At 40.7% G+C, this 18,633-nt stretch overlaps 1 protein-coding gene across 5 annotated transcripts in view; it reads left to right on the top strand.

Moving 5' to 3' along the window:
- Positions 1–18,633, top strand: part of LNX1 (ligand of numb-protein X 1) — a 159,924-nt gene that overhangs the window by 57,422 nt on the left and 83,869 nt on the right. For 3 of the 5 annotated variants that reach the window (XM_054029104.1, XM_054029105.1, XM_054029103.1), the window contains exon 3: positions 12,030–12,508. In XM_054029104.1, the coding sequence (XP_053885079.1) occupies positions 12,117–12,508 (392 nt within the window). In that variant the 5' untranslated portion in view covers positions 12,030–12,116. Of the gene's footprint in view, positions 1–12,029; positions 12,509–14,969; positions 15,295–18,633 lie in introns of those variants that run through there. The other 2 variants (XM_054029107.1, XM_054029106.1) reach the window with 1 other exon arrangement.

Genomic DNA, 18,633 nt, shown 5'->3' with positions numbered 1-18,633 from the left:
AATCTTGGTTCCATTGAATTAATTTGGAGTTCTGCCATTGATGTGAGTGGGGTCAGGATTTCATCCAGAATGTTTTCTCTGCTCAGGCAAGTCAACAATGAGGGTCAGAGTCTTAGCTGGTGTGAATCAGTGTAGTTCCATTGCGGTCACCAATCTATACCAGCTGAGGATCAGGCCCTGAAAGTAAACAATGTGTGCTTTTTCCCAGATCCAGGATGCAACAATGTTTCTACAGTTATAACACAATGTGTGGTCTAGTATGCATGGACTGGGAATCAGGACTCCTGGGTTTTATCCCTGACAGCTAAGAATTCATTGTGGGATACTGGAATTCAGTTAACCTCTCGGCAGCTCACCAGATTAATCTATGAAATGGGCATTAAAAAACCCAAGGTCACCTGGGGTGTTGTGAGAATGGATTAAATACTATGTAAAGCATTTTAAGATCTATAGCGGAAAGGAGTTATGTAAGCGTACAGTACAATTAATGCAGCATACTCACTGCTACAGTATTAATGCAGCTACCAATTACGTGTACTGTGTTTTATAGTTAAGCTATTACTATTATCTGATGGACATGTCATGGTACTGTTAAGCATCCTATTTGTTGCCAACAAACGTAATAATAGCTGGCGTTTGTGAATGTTTAGCCCTAGAGCTAAGTCCCCTTTTCAGAAGGGAAGTGGGCACCTCAGAGCCTGTATACCACTCTCTTTCAATGCACTTCAGGGCTCCTAAGTGCCTGTGTCATTTTTTGAAAATGAGAGTAGAGCCTCTCCAGTCACTTCAAAGGTTATCCCTTGTTGAAATAGCAGTTTCAAGAAAATTATGAGAGCAAATTTAGTGTGTGAAACCAGAAAAAAACATCAGTTGACAGCATTAAGCTTCCAAGTAACCAACAGAAGACCTGGGACTGAGGGGGTGTGGGGAGAATGTGAGTGCTCACCTCTCAAACCTAGCTCGCCCTGTGCCCACTCACCCTTCTTCCCTTTCACGGTACCTTCCTCCCATTTAAAACTCTTGCTGGAACCCTGCTTCTCACTTTCTTTCCTTCCTTCCCGTCCTCATTCTACATCCTGGGAGTAATCATCCTGCAGTCCTGGGGTGTATTTTTGTTTCTAGAAACACCACTCCTTTATGCAGCATGAGGAGCTCCCCACACCTCCAGTTCTACTTTAGTAGCACCTCTGATCAGAGCTCCCCTCTCCTCTGGAGCTGGCAGAGAGAGAGCCAGTCCAAGGACTCACTACTGCAGAACCTGACAGAAGGTGCAAGAGCCAGATGAGGATGTTCAACAAAGCTGTACAGGGAGAATGGATTGGAATAGTTTCTTCTAAGACCAGGAATGAGTGCAGCATGCCCTTGGGTGCTGGTTGTATAGGCTCAGTCCAGGGGGTAAATCTAATACCAACAACACACTCTGCTAACACAGTTGGAGGCCTGAGAGGAATGTAAAGAGAGATTAAGACTATTGGTAAATCTGTATTAAGATTAAAACTTTCAAATTTCCATACATTTCCCTTTCTTTTTAAACTATTGTAGCTTTCTAGTAGATAGCTATGATAAGTAGGGTATGGGAACACAGTATACAGTATGTATACAGGATACACAGTGATTGAGGGAATGTTCCATTGTTAGTGTCCAGGGTTATTAGGGTTAGTGGTTTGTATGGCATGTAAACATACAGTAAACCCTGGCTACCTGGACCCCGCTAACAGAAGGTTAGTTATATGTCCTGGGTGTTGCTGAAGTTTTCACAGCAGTCTGGTTCCAGGAATCTGGAGCACAGTCAGCAGGAAGCCAGCTGGCTTCCCTACAGCCAGTCAAATGAGGACCAAAGCAGAGTGAAGCTGTCCACCCACCAGCTTCCCCTAGGCTTGCCAGCTGAATTTACTAAAACCCTCAATTATCCAAAGGTTTTAACATTTATTAGTTTCTATAAAGAGAGACCACAATCCATGAAAAATATTAATATGGGTAGATAGTTCATCCCATTTTAGATCTGTGTGATGGATATGTTTATCTATAAACTATATCTATTGTAGTGGTATTGAGTCATCTGTAGTATTTTCTCTATATAGAGCGTATAGTTAGTAGAGTGGTATAAAGTTATTATTGGGATGATTAAGTTGGTGGCATTACCTCCAATTCACAAACCCATGAGTGAGTCAGGCAGGTCATTCTAAACCAGTGCCAACACAAATATACTGCACAAGCACAAAATATATTTATGCCACATTTTAGAATAAAGCTACTTAGACATTTTTAGAGGGTTATTTAGTTTGCCTGTTTCAGCTTTATTCGTTTTTGGTATTCCATAAATTGGATAGTCTGCTTGGCTGAGTTACTCTGTTGCCTAACTACGGCTACCTGATTTTTAGAATATAAGAACGGCCATACTGGGTTAGACCAATGGTCCATCTAGCCCAAAATCCTGTCTTCTGACAATGGCCAGTGCCAGAAACTTCAGAGGGAATAAACAGAACAGAGCAATTTATCGAGTGATCCATCCCCTGTCGTCCACTCCCAGCTTCTGGTAGTCAGAGATTTAGGAACACCCAGAACATGCAGTTGCATCCCTGAACATCTTGGCTAATAGCCATTGAGGGATCTATCCTCCATGAAATTAGCTAATTCTTTTTTAACTCAGTTATACTTTTGGCCTTCCAATCCCTTGGCAACAGATTCCACAGGTTGGCTGTGCATTGTATGAAGAACTACTTCCTTATGTTTGTTTTAAACCTGCTGCCTATTAATTTAATTGGGTGGCCCCTGGTTCTTGTGTTATGAGAAGGAGTAAATAACACTTCCTTATTTACTTTCTCCACACCAGTCATGATTTTATGGACCTCTATCATATTGCCCCTTAGTTCTCTCTTTTCCAAGATGAAAAGTCCCAATCTTATTAATCTTGCCTCATATGGAAGTTGCTCCATACCCCTAAACATTTTTGTTGCTCTTTTCTGAACCTTTTCCAATTCCAATACATCTTTTTTGAGATGGGGTGACCAGAACAGCACGCAATATTCAAGGTGTGGGTATGGATTTAGATGGTGGCCTGATGATATTTTCTGTCTTATTATCTATCCCTTAATGGTTCCTAGCATTGTTAGCTTTTTTGACTTCTGCTACACATTGAGCAGATGTTTTCAGAGAACTATCCACAATGACTCCAAGATCTTTCTTGAGTGGTAACAGTTAATTTAGACCTAATCATTTTGTAGTCATACTTGTATTTTCCAATATCAACACTGAATTTCATCTGCCATTTTGTTGCCCGGTCACCCAGTTTTGTGCAACCTCTTTTTCCAGATCATTTATGAATATATTGAACAATACTGGGCCCAGTACAGATTCTAGGGGACCTAGCTCTGAACACTGAAAACTGACCATTTATTCCTACCCTTTGTTTCCTATCTTTTAATCAGTTATTGATCCATGAAATGACCTTCCCTTATCCTATGACTGCCTGCTTTGCTTAAGTGCCTTTGGTGATGAACCTTGTCAAAGGCTTTCTGAAAGTCCAAGTACATTATATCCACTGGATCATCCTTATCCATGTTTGTTGACCCCCACCCAAAGAATTCCTATAGTTTGATGAAGCATAATTTCCTTTACAAAAGCCATGTTGACTCTTCCCCAGTATATTGTGTTCATCTGTGTGTCTGATAATTCTTTTCTTTACTACTGTTTCAACCAGTTTGCCTGGTACTGAAGTTAGGCTTACTGGCCTGCAATTGCCTCTGTAACCTTTTTTAAAAATCAGCATTACATTAGCTATCCTCCAGTCATCTGGTACAGAGGCTGATTTAACTGATAGGTTACATACCGCAGTTAGGAGTTCTGCAGTTTCATTTCTGAGTTCTTTCAGAGCTCTTGGGTGAATACCATTTGGTCTGGTGACTTATTACTGTTAAATTTATCAGTTTGTTCCAAAACCTCCTCTAACCTGCTTTGGACTAGATGACCTCTTGAGGTCCCTTCCAACTCTGATATTCTATTATTCTAATGACACCTCAATCTGGGACAGTTCCTCAGATTTGTCACCTAAAAAGAATCGCTCAGGTGTGGGAATCTCTCTCACATCCTCTGTAGTGAAGGCTGTGGTATGCAAAATAGAAAATGTTCTGCTTGTTCTAACTAAACTAAGTCAAAGTGGTGTTAAGAACCTGCTGGTAATTCCTTCCAACACCATTCTAGCTATACTTTTCCTGTCCTCTCCCAGCTGCCTCGCCATCTGCCCTTTTCACTTCATTCCCCCACCCAGTCTCTTACTTTCCCCCCTATTTAGCCACTGACGGCAGCCTGGGAGTATCCTGTGGGCCCATTTAATAGACACCGACTTTTTCCTTTGCCGAAGGGTGCTCAATCCCCGCTCCGACTCCCACTCCACCCTTTCCCCTAAGCCCCTGCCTATTTCCGCCCCCACCCCCAAGTGTTCCCTATCCGCACTCCTCCCCCTCCCTCCCAGTGCCTCCTGCATGCTGAGGAAAGCTGATTGCAGCAGCTGGGAGGCGCTGGGAGGGAGGGGGGAGCAGTTGATCCATGGGGCTGCTGGTCTACAGGAGGCTCTGGATGGGAGGGGGGAGCTGGCTACCAGTGGGTGCTAAGCACCCGCTAATTTTTTTCCATGGGTGCCCCAGCCCTGGAGCACCCAAGAAGTCGGCACCTATGGCCCATTTCCCTATTTGGGAAGACAGAGCTAGGGAGAACAGCAGAGCTTCTCTTTGCAGCTAGATGAAAATTGCTGAGGAGCAGCTTGAGGATCTGCTCCCCAGTGTGCAGGCGAGGGCCAGCCTGTTTCTTTAAAGGAGGATAGGGTACAGGACTTTGGAGTGTAGAGAGAAGCAGATTTCCTTCCTGATCCCTGGTCAGCTGGAAACCAAGGTAGTGGCTGGGGAACACATTTTGCCCTGATGGGTAACTCCCTGGGAAATATGGGCATTTACCAATTTCAGGATGCCATAGATGGGGGAGGGAGAGGAAATAAAATTGCTTTTAGCGTTGATGTCCTGGGTATAAAAATGCTGGAATAAAACACTCCCGGTGGAGTTAAATTAATGAGCTGAGTGCATGTGAGAAATCCAGAGGAATAAAACAAATGCAGTTTATTCCAAGCTATTCTATAGCTGCTAAAATACAGAATGGGTTCTTGTTACCACACAGTGTAGGCAGGGGTTCTGTAGCCATCTGTATTCTGTCACACCAAAGTAACCATGGTCTAAATCAGTGGGAGTTGGGTAAGGGCATCAAGTGGTACTGTCAAACCAGCAATTCTACCAAATAAAGAAAATCATCATTTGGTCAGATGGCTGTAAATACGGTCATGTTACTAAAGAGGTTATCTGTTTGGTAAAAGTATTTTAGGTCTATCAACCAAACTACAGAGTAACGCAATTTATATTACATAACTATTAATACCATTACACAGTGCAATTTAGTGTATGAATGTTGATGGTGTTTATTATGCAATTAGGTGGAGCACATGTTTAGGAAGCAGTTTAGCAGTTAATCATGATTGCTCACGTGATCTGGCTTGAACCATATGATGGACTTCCTCTGTATAGATAGAGCATGCATTTGTGAAGCAGTTAGCCTCTGTCTGTTGATTTTGCCACAACTCGTCCTCGTACTTGTAATCTTAACTTTTGGTTTACTCATGGTTCTGTCTGTCAAACATTGATTTTATTGAACCGTATAAGAAATAGGAACTTTGAATTATTTCTTATACCAGCGGTAGAATATTTTCAAATTATTGATCATTTAAATTGTGCAAGCAACAAAACTAAATCTCATCAGAAGTACTACATATTGTCAAGGTAAGTCCATTTATATTTATATTCATCGTAGTGTGAGTAACAGCTATAGTAAAAGATGAACTGCAACTTTTATTTTCTCATATTTCTCTTCATTCTCTACCCCTGTTTCCTCCTTTTCCCCTCCTTCACTCCACATATCTTGTTCAGTTGCTCCTAATATTCTTAAATAATTTATTTTGGGGCTGAAATTTTCCATCCAGGGTCTCAGAAGTTTAATTTCATATTTGTGAAAATGTCAGTAAGATCAGTTCAGGCAGTTTGAGAAGGGTGTGTGCATGCATGAGAAAGAGAATGTTTCCGTATGTTCTGATCAGAAATTTTGTGTACAAAACTCAACAAACCAATTTCTCCAACTTTGTTTATTTTGTACATTTCAATGAGATCCACAGAATAAGCCATGTTTCAAGGAAATTGGTTCAGTGTTATTTAAGTTACTTGCAGGCACAGTGTAGATTTTATTAGGTTTCATAGTTTGATCTAAAGCTTAAAAACTTGCAGGTAGTAACTTGCAGTACTGTGCTATTAGGGTGTTTTTGCTCAATCTAAAGTGGCTTCGATCACTGGGGGCACTGTGGAGATCCATGTTTATTGATATTCGTGTTTGATTCCTGATGTGAAACAAAAACCAAAATTTCAAACTTCTCCAAGAAAAGGAATGGAGCTCTGGCTTTAGAGCAGTCTGTCTGGTTGATTGCCCTTGAGCCATGGACCCTGTAAGACCTGGGATCCCTACCTCCGAGGCAATCCAACAGGAAGACAGCCAAGGAGCCTGGCAGGCACGCTGCCAGAAAACCAGGCAGGTTTCTGATCTATCCCGGCAGTTAGGGTTTCATTGAATTCCTACCAGGTCACGTCAGAACTTTGTTGAAATTGTAAAATCTGTACTAAATGTTTTGATTTTGATGAATGGGCAAAACTTACAACAAAAATGTGTTGGAATTTTGCTGACCAGCTCTAGTATGCATAGTAGGAATTGTGCTTTAAAGATCTGAATGAGAGAATATTGTATTGGTCTAAAAATCAGGGTTGAAATACTTTGTTGCCCTGGGAGCAAACGTTCAGATCTAGGGAGGGTTGACTCAGCCCTTCAGCCTATAGGTAGATAAATTGAATTCTATGCAATTTACTGTGTGAATTTTCCAATCAAGAGCTTAAAAATGGAAGCACTCCTCTGCTCTTCGTGGATATTAAAGAGTATGTGGTGCATATTGTAAGAGCAGGGGTCAATGTCTGATGGTTTTCTGTCACGATCGTACAGTATCCCAAATGCCAGTTGGCTGCTTCTATCCATGCCTGAGGTACTGAGGTTGGGTGGCTGAATATGCAAAGTATGTCAATATGAAAGGTGTTGTTTAAATGCAAAGGAGCATTACAGGATACATTACTGTGAAATGCTGAATTAGGATGGCCCCTCACAGGAAACTGCTTCATTTCATAATGAATGTTGCATAATTAGAGCAATATTAGAATCAATTTAACTAGTGTCAGACAGTTATTCAACCACATGTCCACTAAGTGTGAAATTCTTAGTTGTGGTGTTTTTAAACATAAGTTACAGAATAACAGTTAAGAGGTATGTTTTCCTGTGTACTTTATTAATTTGACCCTCTTTGGACTGACAGTGGGGTTTGAATCTGGAACTACAGGGCAAAATGCATGAGTCACTACAATTTGAGCTAAATGAGTAACTCTGCATTAGCTGGCAGCTGTAATAAACTTGCACCCTCTTATGGGGACCAGCCACTAGGTAGGGACAAAGATCCACATTCCCCTAGCGTTGGTTGTACTTGTTTAGTCAAAGGCAGCTGGGTTCAAGAGTCATGAAACCAACTGAATCTGAATGATGGAATTTACAAATTCAGCTAGCAATTATTGCCCACCTTTTCTCCTTCATTTAATAGAACAAACATACAAAATACCCAACAGCAGATACAAAAAATAAAGGAAATTTCCGTTTCAGTGCAATCTAAAAAACCAGCTCAGTATTAAGACTATCTGCAATGACTAAAGTCCGCAAGCTGATGTTTTCATTCAGCATTTTAGAACCATTCTAAGTTAGCGTGGCTCTTTCAACTTTAAATACTAGTGTGGTACAAAGTTGTATAAAACTTTAAAAACAGAATAAGAAAAAAGAATCCCTTTTTCTGCAAAGCTTTCCAGCGTTAATCTCCTGGATGATACTGTCCTATCTTCATCTGCTGTTTATATCATTTTCCCGAGTATCACCTCAGTGTGTCTGATATGTTGTTCCTGTTTATTTACATATGATTTTTCTATGTTGTTTATTATTTATCTCTGCAAAGTTCAGGCTCTGTTATGCTAGGTGCTGTACAGACACACTAAAGGATAATCCATGAGCTGCAACATCTACACAGCTATATTTAGCATGCTAGCTGGAGCTCTGCTAGCGCAAATCTGTGTACCTGGGCTGGATGGCTTTCTCCCAGCTGGAATATAGATGTACCCTCTACAAGCTTAGTCCTGAAAATACTCTCTCATGCAACTAGTCCCGTTAACTAGTTCTGAGAATAAGGTTTTATATGATCAGGCCATTAGGGGCCCCGGCCTGCTCCCATGTTGAAGACAATGGCAGAATTCCCAGGGGGGGAAATCCTAGCCCTTTGAAGTTAACAGGAATTTCCCTATTGACTTCAGTGGGGCCAGGACTGCACCCTCATTATCTTCAGTGCTGGAAGATCTGTAAAGTCCTTGAGGAAGAAATCTTGGACCTGATTATAATCTCACAAATGAGATCAGAACGAAGCCCGCTGTCTTTTAGCATGGTTGTGAAGCATCATCAGTGCTTCTTAATCATGTTTATTCATTGCAATTAATGAAAAATCACCCAATTATTGTTTCAGAGTAATTTAGAATAACATTTTTCATTTAAACTTTTTGGTTAATTTTCACACACATTTAAAGAGAAAATCAGTGACACTAGCTTAACATCATGCCAGTAAAAAAGACATAAAGTGAATTATGGAGGTTGTTATGACAACACAGTATTATAAATACAAACTATTGTAAACATCACAGACTAATTCCTCCCTCTCCTGGAGTCTTTTAGACAAATGGTTTCCATACCTGAAATACAAAATAGGTGATAATATAATCTCTTATTAAATGCCAGATTGTGATTGTTTTATCACTGAGCAGACCCAATGATTTAACAGGCCTGCTTGTGTATATAAGGTGATCACAGTTAAGCCATACAAGTTTAACTCAGTGTTCTGTTTTTTTGCACAGTAGCAAGTACTTTACTTTTCCCATTCAGGTATAATAGCCACGCACTTATTAATAATTGTAAACCAGATGAAGGAAAAGTGTACTGCATAACCATGGAAAATACATAGGATGGGCCCAGTGAAATCTAGGGATGTGTGGGGGTAAATTAGGACAGATTTTGTCTCACTTTCTCTTTGTTTTAACCATTTCTGTGGTATCCATATCATTGTCTAATATAGCAAGAGATCAAGTCATTCCAGTCAGCACAATACTGTGTACTGAATCTGCTTACAAAGGGTACACTAAAGAAATACAGCCAGTAGCATTTCCCCTAAATTTGACACAGGCCATGTAATTTCCATGATATACCACTGCCTACAGTCTCTACCACAGGAGTCTGCCAGTGTATCTTAACACATTGCTGCTTTAGAGGGCTATGTCATCTAGACTTGTTTGCAGTGGGTCTTGTTGATCTTTCTTACTATACCAGGATGTGGCCTTAGGGAAGCAATGTCTCTCTCTCTGTTGTCACTATGAAAATAATCTCAGTCACTTAGAAATATCACACCATTTCCAGCTGAACCTAATATGAACTGGATAACCCTTTTGCATGGGAGAGAAAGAGAGCATGTTCTGGGGATTAGAGTAATAAATTGGGAGTCTGGAGTGCTGAATACTGTTCCTTGCTCTAACCCTTAACTTGCTGTGTGCCTTCAAAAAGAGTGCTGGGAAAGTCACAGTTTAAGGCAGGGAGCCTTAAAAAAACCCATCACAAGAGAATGGGACAAGGGTCCCTGCCCAGAGACAGGTGATGGCTGGAGACCTGAGGCCTGATGGGCACTCCTGGGGTGGACTACAGAGTGGTGGAACATACAGGTGCAGTTATCCTGAAACAGAGAAAGTCAGCATTTCTGAAAATAGAGCCTATTTATTAAGGGGCCTGAATATGAATTTGCGCACCAAACTTTAGGCACCCAAGTTTGAAAATCTTCCTCTCCACGCTCCCTTGACCCTTGGATGTTGCTTAGGTAAACTTCATACATTCGGTTCTTTAAATCTTTCCTCATAGTCAGTCCCTCCAGATCCCAAATTCCTTCAAATATGTCTAAACTTTTTGGTAACGCAGTGTTCAGAATAAAGGCCCCTATTCAGCACATGCTCTTAAGTCCCACTGATTTCAGCCCAAGGGTTGTTTTGAATTGAGGCCTATATGCAGTAGGCCATGGGGAAGTTTCACCGGAGTCTTAGACTGTTACCTCCATGCTCTGTGATGTGATACCTCAGAATATGGAACCCAAAACAGCTTTGACTCTTTTGGAGGGATGATTGAAGGTGGGATAGAGGAGTTTAAAAATGAAAACACAAAATTGAAAGTTACATTTATGTTTTTTCATAATCAGTCCTGCAGCAGCTAGCTAGTGCAGCATTTATGGTAGGTAAAATGTACTCTTGTGTAGAGAGAGAATGTCTATAAAATCTTCATATAATTGGAGAAGTAAAAAATTGAGTTTCACATTTGTTGGGTTTGGTCAATAAGCAAGAAACCTGATGGTGCTTGGCTGTAAGATATTTATATGTGCATTGCTCTGTAGTATATAGCGTTATACTTCCCTTTGGACCAATATATTACATAATATATAGAGATATACCTATCTCATAGAACTGGAAGGGACCCTGAAAGGTCATCGAGTCCAGCCCCCTGCCTTCACTAGCAGGACCAAATATTGATTTTGCCCCAGATTCCTAAGTGGCCCCCTCAAGGATTGAACTCACAACCCTGGGTTTAGCAGGTTAATGCTCAAACCACTGAGCTATCCTGTTTTGCATTTTTATAAAAGTAAATGTATAGTTTGTGAAAGAGGCTGGACTGACAGCCCTGAAGACTGAAATTGTCTGGTTTATTCACAGAACAGGTGTAGCATGGGCAGCGGCAGCAGTATGCAGCCCTTCCTCAAACCACTCTAGTAATGTGCCTGAGACAACCATGGTTTAAAGGCTTCATCTTTAGGGGTTGGAGGGTAGTTAATTCTTCATGTTCAATCCCTGTTGCCTCTGGGACTGCCAATAGGGTGTCCAGATTTGGTGATGACACGTTTCCACTAGAAACTGTCCTGGACTGACAGTTATTAAATAAAAATACAAAGGACCTATTCTCATCTCATGCTGGTGTAGATCAGAAGTAATTCTTCTGAAGACAGTGGAAGTACACACATGTAAATCCAGTGAAGGCAGATCATCATTTAATCCCTACAAATATTTTCTGCCCCAAAGATCCATCCTTCAGATCTCTATAAGGAGATAGTCTTACTCACTAGTTGTTTGAATTATAATGTTTTATGTCTATTGTTCTTTTCTTCTATAGCTGAGGCAATGTTTAGAAGAAGGGTCATAAAAGTTTATTAGTGCAGAAAAGTGCAGCATATGATATGAGCGTAGTGCTAATTCAGAACCTAACTATTTTCCTTTACATCTACTTTACAAGTGGCTTCCCATTCTGTGTTGGACTGGGCAGGGGAGGTAACCCTTATTCTTAATGATATTTCTACATGCAGTGTCACGCTGCTTTGCCTTCACATGGTGCTGCTTTGTCACTGCCAAGTTTTCCTGTAGGGAAAAAATAATCAGCTGACTTGCCTGCTTTAAACTCAGGTACCTTAGAGAAGTTAAAGTGCTCAGACTCTGATTTTATGGGGTTTTTTTAATGTTTTTAAGCCTTAAGTTCTTGCAACCTTCTCCCCTCTCCTCCCTATTTAACCCCCTCACCCTGCAGGAATACCTTTTTTGGAGAGGGGATGGTAAAGAACAGCAAGAAAAATCATAAGTTATAGGGTTAACTCATTTTCTTATTTTCCTGCCCTAATTGTGCATTCTTTCTGTAAAAATCACTAAAGCATTTTCTTACAAGGCACAGCAAATCCAGATAAATCATAAATGATGTTTAAAAACAGCCACCCCAAAATGTAATTCTGTGGCTTTTTCCTACAGGTTTGCTATCTCGCAGAACTTGTTGATATTCTTCCAAATAGAGAGCAGTTATTATTTGCTCTGTTTTGCATCACATCAGATCTTACCATGAGTCAAAAAGATTTGTCAGAAGAAGCGGAGGAGAGCCCTCAACCATTATGTATCACCTGTGGCCAGCCACATTTACCAGAAGAGAACCACCTGTACAGCTACACAGAAGAAGTGGATGATGATCTAATATGCCACATCTGCCTGCAAGCTTTGATCCAGCCACTGGACACTCCTTGTGGTCACACCTACTGCACAGTCTGCCTTACAAACTTCCTAGTGGAAAAAGACTTCTGCCCTGTGGATCGCAAAATTTTGATTCTACAGTCTTGCAGAAAGTCCAACATACTAGTAAATAAACTCCTGGATAAGCTAATGGTTAGCTGCCCTTTCACAGAACACTGCTCAGAGGTTTTGCAACGTTGTGACCTTGAACAGCATTTCCAAACTGGGTAAGTCCTACTCCCAACTTTTGTTTTTTGCTTGCTTGTTTGTTTGTCTGAGAAGGGAGTGAAAGCATCAGTAACCTGAAAGGAGTCCAACACATGCTGCTTATAATGGACAGTTAATTTAAACACAGATTTCTCAAATTCAGCCCTGATAGAAGCTCATTGTATTCAAAGGAGTTAAGTTAGGACTAAATTTGCCCATTCATTTGAGTATATTCTTATTCTCCTCACTACAACAAACAAACTCAAATACACTAAGTTCTTTTGGGCAGTATCCTGGGGCTGATCAAGGAGGATATCTCCATGGTAATTTGTACAGTAAACGTGTGTATTTAATAATCCAAAATGATCTTTGAGTTATTGGGATATCTTAAATATTTTGTAGTTGCTATAAGGGGGGTATAAATTGCCTTCTCTTTCTTTAAAAGTTACCTATATATGAAACTGAGAAGAACTTATCAAGTAAGATGTTCAAAAGCACTTCAGGCCCAATTTCAGAAATGACTTAAACACTTAGAAGCCTAAATCCCATTGAAAGTCAGTGGCACTTAGGCTCCTAAGTCATTTTTGAAAATGATACTTAAGCTCCTAAATTATGTAGATTTTTTGAGCCCTTTACCTGTGACCTTCAATGATGCTATCCTGCTCTACACCACCCACGGATCTGGCCAACTTTGTATTGTCAAAACTGAAAGACATTTTAAAATGTGGGCCCCCAAATGCATGTGCTTGTTTCTTGGTGTTTATGCAACCATAATTTGTGGCTACATATTGGTCATATGTAGTTCTGAAATTAGATTTCATTGCTCACTGTGATGGTATTTGAAAACTCATGATTTAATCACCTCCTTTTTTTAATTTCCTGGTTCTGATTGTTTTTTTGATCAGCTGTGGTGTGTTCTATGTTTTTAGCTTTCTCTCTTTCAAGGGGGATGGGTTAGCAATGTCACTTTAAAGTTTTAACCTTTGGCCAATACTCTTATCTGAGGCATGAAAAAAGTATTAATAGTGATAGTAGTGAACTAACCATAGTACTCTGGCTGTATAATACTATTGTGCAACTTTGCTGCTCCTCTACAGTAAGTGTATTTGATTCAAGACTCTGTTAGTTGGAAGACTCTAGTTCCACCAGCCTCTCTCTTCTCCACAATTCATACAATTTGTGTATGTATTTTGGATACCCTTCAATTAGATCTCAGTAGAACTGCTGATTGTATAACTATTGTAGGCTTCTCTCTGTGGATGGCACTTGGGTGATCTACAGTTTTTGAAGGACAAACCCACTGCACTTTCCATGAGGTCATGAGGCAACCCACACAAGCAAACCCCTCCCCAAAGTAAGAGTTAAGAGGAAATTTCATGAGTACCAGCTGGCTGAGTTTCCTTGCCCCTATACCAGAATGACCTACCTAGGAGACTTTCAAACCCTATATTTGTAGATAAAGAGTATTAATTGTTTTGATGCAACCATTTGGTAATTATCACTACCACTCTTTGTTGCTTGTGACTACTTTAGCCCAGTGAGGTGCAGAAACCCTACTTGCAGTCTGAATTCCAGTCCATAATAGTACAGGAGACAAGAAGGGCTGCGTGTGCTTCAAGCAAGGAATCTGTCTCATCTAGGCACAACGCAGATTGAAATGACAGTGTTCTGTTTAGCACTGGCAAATCAATATGGGAGGGAGAAGGTGTATGATTCTGCTAATAAAGTAGTCTGATGCTTGTGGAGGGAGCAACTCAAACCCAGACTGAAACCTCTGCTAAATGTGACTGTTGTTCTCAGTGAATAAATCAAAGTGGATTCTATTAGAGTCATCAGTGTAGCCAGCTATTGACAGATTCTTTTATAAATCTGTCTCTGGCCTGTTCTTTTTCTCGGAGAGAAAATGAAAGCTCCCTCCTTTTCACAGATGAGATAATTGATAGGACAAGGTGAGTTTCTTGCATATTTATGCTTGTGCTTAATAAGAGAACTTTAATTGCTTATAACTGGAATCGGCACAAACATGCATTAAAAACATTCTCATTTAAAATTAGTTCTTTGTATTATTTAAAAAAGAGAAGATGTGTCCTGGGTTCATATTTAAATTACCTTTGCACAAAAACATCTAGCTGAATACTGAGAATTTAGATGGTTATTGATTCCAGTTCAGTCAGTTAAGCTCCTTTGTGGTATTTTACTTTAAAAAGGTGTGGTCATCCTACATTGCTTGCTTTGGAGCTGCGGGGGGGTGGGGGGGGGGGAAGGGAGGTTCATTTGCCATGTTGAGACTACTACACCCTTCTCTGATGCAGTTTAGCTCATAACCCATCTGCTTCTGGCCAGTGATGTAAATGTACCAGCTGCTTCTGAAGAACCACTCTGAATACTGCAGGAGGCAGGTCTCTTTCCTGTGCATCAGCCTGCTCTGCAGCATAAGTCACTATCTCGCCAACCATGCTGTGCTGTCCCTAAACCCTCACATCTACCCATCTGAGAATCAGATCAAGTAATCCTCTTACAGGTCAATGATTTTTCAGCATAGCTTCGTTTAAGGGATTTAAACTTGATTCATAATGTGCTACCAATTGCGTTGAAATGGAAAGGCTCATTTAGAAAGGGTTTGGCTGACAAGCTTGAAGTTCTGTGTCCCATCAGCAGGCAGAGAAAAAGTGGGAAGGAGGAAACCTAGCAGCAGTGCCAGCCCTACACTGAAAATGAAGGCTCTTCTGTTACTGGTCCTACCTTGGCTAAGTCCTGCAAACTACATAGACAATGTGGGCAATCTGCACTTCCTGTACTCAGAGCTGTGAGTACTCACAGTCGTGCTGTTGTTGTGGTCTCTGTGTGTGTCTATGTATTGTCTTTTTAATGGAGAAATTTTTGGTATGCAATACGTGTGTGTGTGTGTGTGTGTGTGTGTGTGTGTGTAAACTACAAAGCATCTTGCCAAGGGCTTAAAACAATGCCACACACAGCCTGCATCTGATTGGAAGAACTAATAATAGCAATACTTCTCTAGTGCTTTCCACTTTTGAAATATGGAAGCAGCTGAGACAAGCTGAATGAAGCAGTCTTTCTGTCTCCTTGTCAACTTTGCTTTTCTGGGCTGGTGTTTCTGATTGTTGTTTTTGTTTTTTTGCCCCTTTGTGTCTCCTTTTCTGTCCATAAATAGACTCAAACAGAAGATGAGAGTAGAGCATGGGATCATAGATACAAACCCTTTGTAAATCACTCTGTGTGCGTATGTGTTCTCTGTGTAAATCTGCACACCTTTGGTAAAACACCCCATCGCTGAAAACGCTTTCCCATACATAATTCACTTATGAGAGGAAAGAAATCCCCCATGTTTATGGTTTTTGCCTATACCAAAATGTTGTTTTCTCTCTAATATTGCCTATTTTAAATGTAATGATCCACATTTACATCATCTGGTGTGTTAAAAACATAACTGACCTTGCCAAAGCTTACAATAAATACTCTGTCACTTCATGCGTGGTCAATAAATGATGCTAGTTTAATTAAAGCTTAGATGCAATGGTAATAGGTGCTGTTTAAATGCAGATAAATATAGTAATGCATTATAAGAATATTAGCAAATATGGTCTGAAGTAAAATAGGTTTTATTAATTTCAACATGTTGCTTGAGATGAATGAATGAAGTGGCTTATTTTGCTAAAGAATTATAAGGTAACTACCCTTTGAAGGGGAGTTGATAAGAACAGTTTTAATTCACAGGATGTGTTTGTGGTTGTGTTGTCTCTGCTCTCATACCAAACTCATAGCGTTTGAGATAACAAAAAGTCCCCTTTTGAAATTCTTGTTTGATGTGCATGACAGCAATTAATAATTCAGTAATTCTTTACGGTGCTACTCAGGATTTCTATCTGCCATACAGTCTTTTTTAAATATTAAAAAGAATGTGGCTTAGACAACCATAGCCAAAACGCTAAATTAAAATCAGGGTTGTGCTAAGAATGTTCATTTACAAAAATAAATCACTTAAGCAAAGCAAGCTACAGAAAATCAAGCAGAAACTGGAGCAGATGAACATTTATAATGGAAACAATGGCATCTGGGGCATCCAGTTTCCAGGAAAGCAAACTGATGAGATTAATCGGAGCTTGTGTACACGTAGGTGTACACACACACACACACACACACACACACAGACACACACACACACACACACACACACACACACAGACACACCCCTGTTGCTTTTCCTTGGGGAATTATGGTTTGTAGGCTTTACAGGGATAAAGGGCTACTATATACAGTAATTATTCATCTCCAATTTGCATTAACCTTCCAGCCCACAAAAATGTTAGTCACCCTATTAGCTGTTCTCTTAGCGACGCACGTTCTTTGCCCAGTGGCTCTGGAATTGGACGTGCATCTCCAGTTATGAGTAATGGGAGATGCTCATCTATTCCCCTGGGAACTGGACTGAAACACAACCCAGCCACAAAAGAGTAGTTTAAATCACTGAGGATAGGGTATGGATTGTGTGACTGGAGACTATTTCTTTAACATACAGGAGCATTGGTCAGTATCTTCTCTCTTTGACATAATTCAAAAGGACATTGGGCAGTTTGTGCTAGTTTTAGAATTGGCTGCTGTAATTTTTCCTCTTTGTTTTTCTGTGTTGGCTACTGATGGATACTGCACAGTCAGTGACATACTCTGTTAACATATGGGTTGGATTCGAGGCCCACTGTAACATCAGTAGTTGAAAGAGCAAAATGCTGTTTTCAGTCCTGTTTAATCAGATTGCTTGAATTTTTTAAGCCTGCTGTTTGCTTTTAGGGTTACTTGGACACATTGTCCAGTGTGTGTTTCTGTATTCTTAAAGAGACAAATTCAGTATCAATACCTTAGACAGTCTACAGGCTGTGTGGGCAAGTTTTTAACCTCCTGCCCTTTAGTGGTCTAGGCTGGAGGCAGGCAACATTTTTAATCCCTGACACAGGCAACAGAAAAAGTTAGTCCATCGCTGCATGCAACAGATCAATTTGTGGGTGTCACTGGAAATTAGATTGCAATAAGTGGAAATATTATTTACCACCACCTACACTTTTGGCTGCAGGCCAATGTAAGTATTGAACTTGGTCGGAACTCACTTTATTGGCATGCACCAAAAAGGCATCATCTGAGGGGGCAGGATGGGACAGGAGTGGCTACCAAGGGAAGAAACTGGTGCACTCTGAGCATGCATTGCTATTGGTGTGAGGCTAGATGAATGTCCACATTAGACAAGAGCTAGGGAATGAAGCTGTCAGGAGACTCCCTCTTCCTCCCTGCCTCTTCTTTTCTATATCTCTCTGTACTACCATAACTTACTAGGTACTAAACTTCAAGAAAGCCAGGAAAGGGGCATTGAAGGTAGGAATGCCAGGTTTTGTTCTACACAACAGCAGAATGGATGATTTTTTGGGGGTGGGGATCATGATACAGGCCTGAGTCTCTTCTGGCCTCTAGAGAGACATGTTCTTGAGCTAGGGAGAGGGATTGGCTGTCCTCTTTCAGCAGAGTAGAGGAGGAGCAAAGATGGGGAGAAGGCTATTGTAGAGCACAGAGCAGAGGAGCCTCAGAACTCTCCTTTCTGGGATAGTTGAGGGAGGGGATATTGGTGAGAGGAGTATCAAAGGGGCTTAGGGCTCTTCATCTGGGACCATGTAGGTGGGAAGATAATGGTGCAGGTGTTGGGGAGGAGGGGGTGTCCCTGATACCCCGGAGAAGCATCCTCTCTGGGATTTTGTCATTTTTAGCTCTCTACTTTTTTGCAGTTTGTTCAAATTAGGAAAAAAATAATATTTGGTAGTTACAGGTATTCTCAGTGAGCAAATGTCAATTTCCTATTAAAGTCACCACCACTGAAACCACTTCCCCAGGGAGGATGTCCCCTCTCCTTAGGACACATAATACATATTGCTCTCATTTTCTTCCAGAATATTTGACAGATGTTCAATATTATTGGGATTTATTATTAGATCAGATTGCTCCATCCTGCAAAGAAGCTCTTGGAATAGTGCTAGAAGGGCAAGCCATGAAGTTTCCTTGCCAAGTCTCCTTTCCGTTGTTCAGAGGAGGGGAGCTTGTTCATCCCAGCAGTGTGGGTAAGGTGTTCAGACACACAACCCCTGAC

The sequence above is a fragment of the Malaclemys terrapin genome, chromosome 5 (assembly GCF_027887155.1).
Source record: "Malaclemys terrapin pileata isolate rMalTer1 chromosome 5, rMalTer1.hap1, whole genome shotgun sequence".
Classification (NCBI taxonomy): Eukaryota; Metazoa; Chordata; order Testudines; family Emydidae; genus Malaclemys; species Malaclemys terrapin.
Note: the sequence above shows the minus strand (reverse complement) of the source record. Positions and strands in the feature narration are given on the sequence as shown.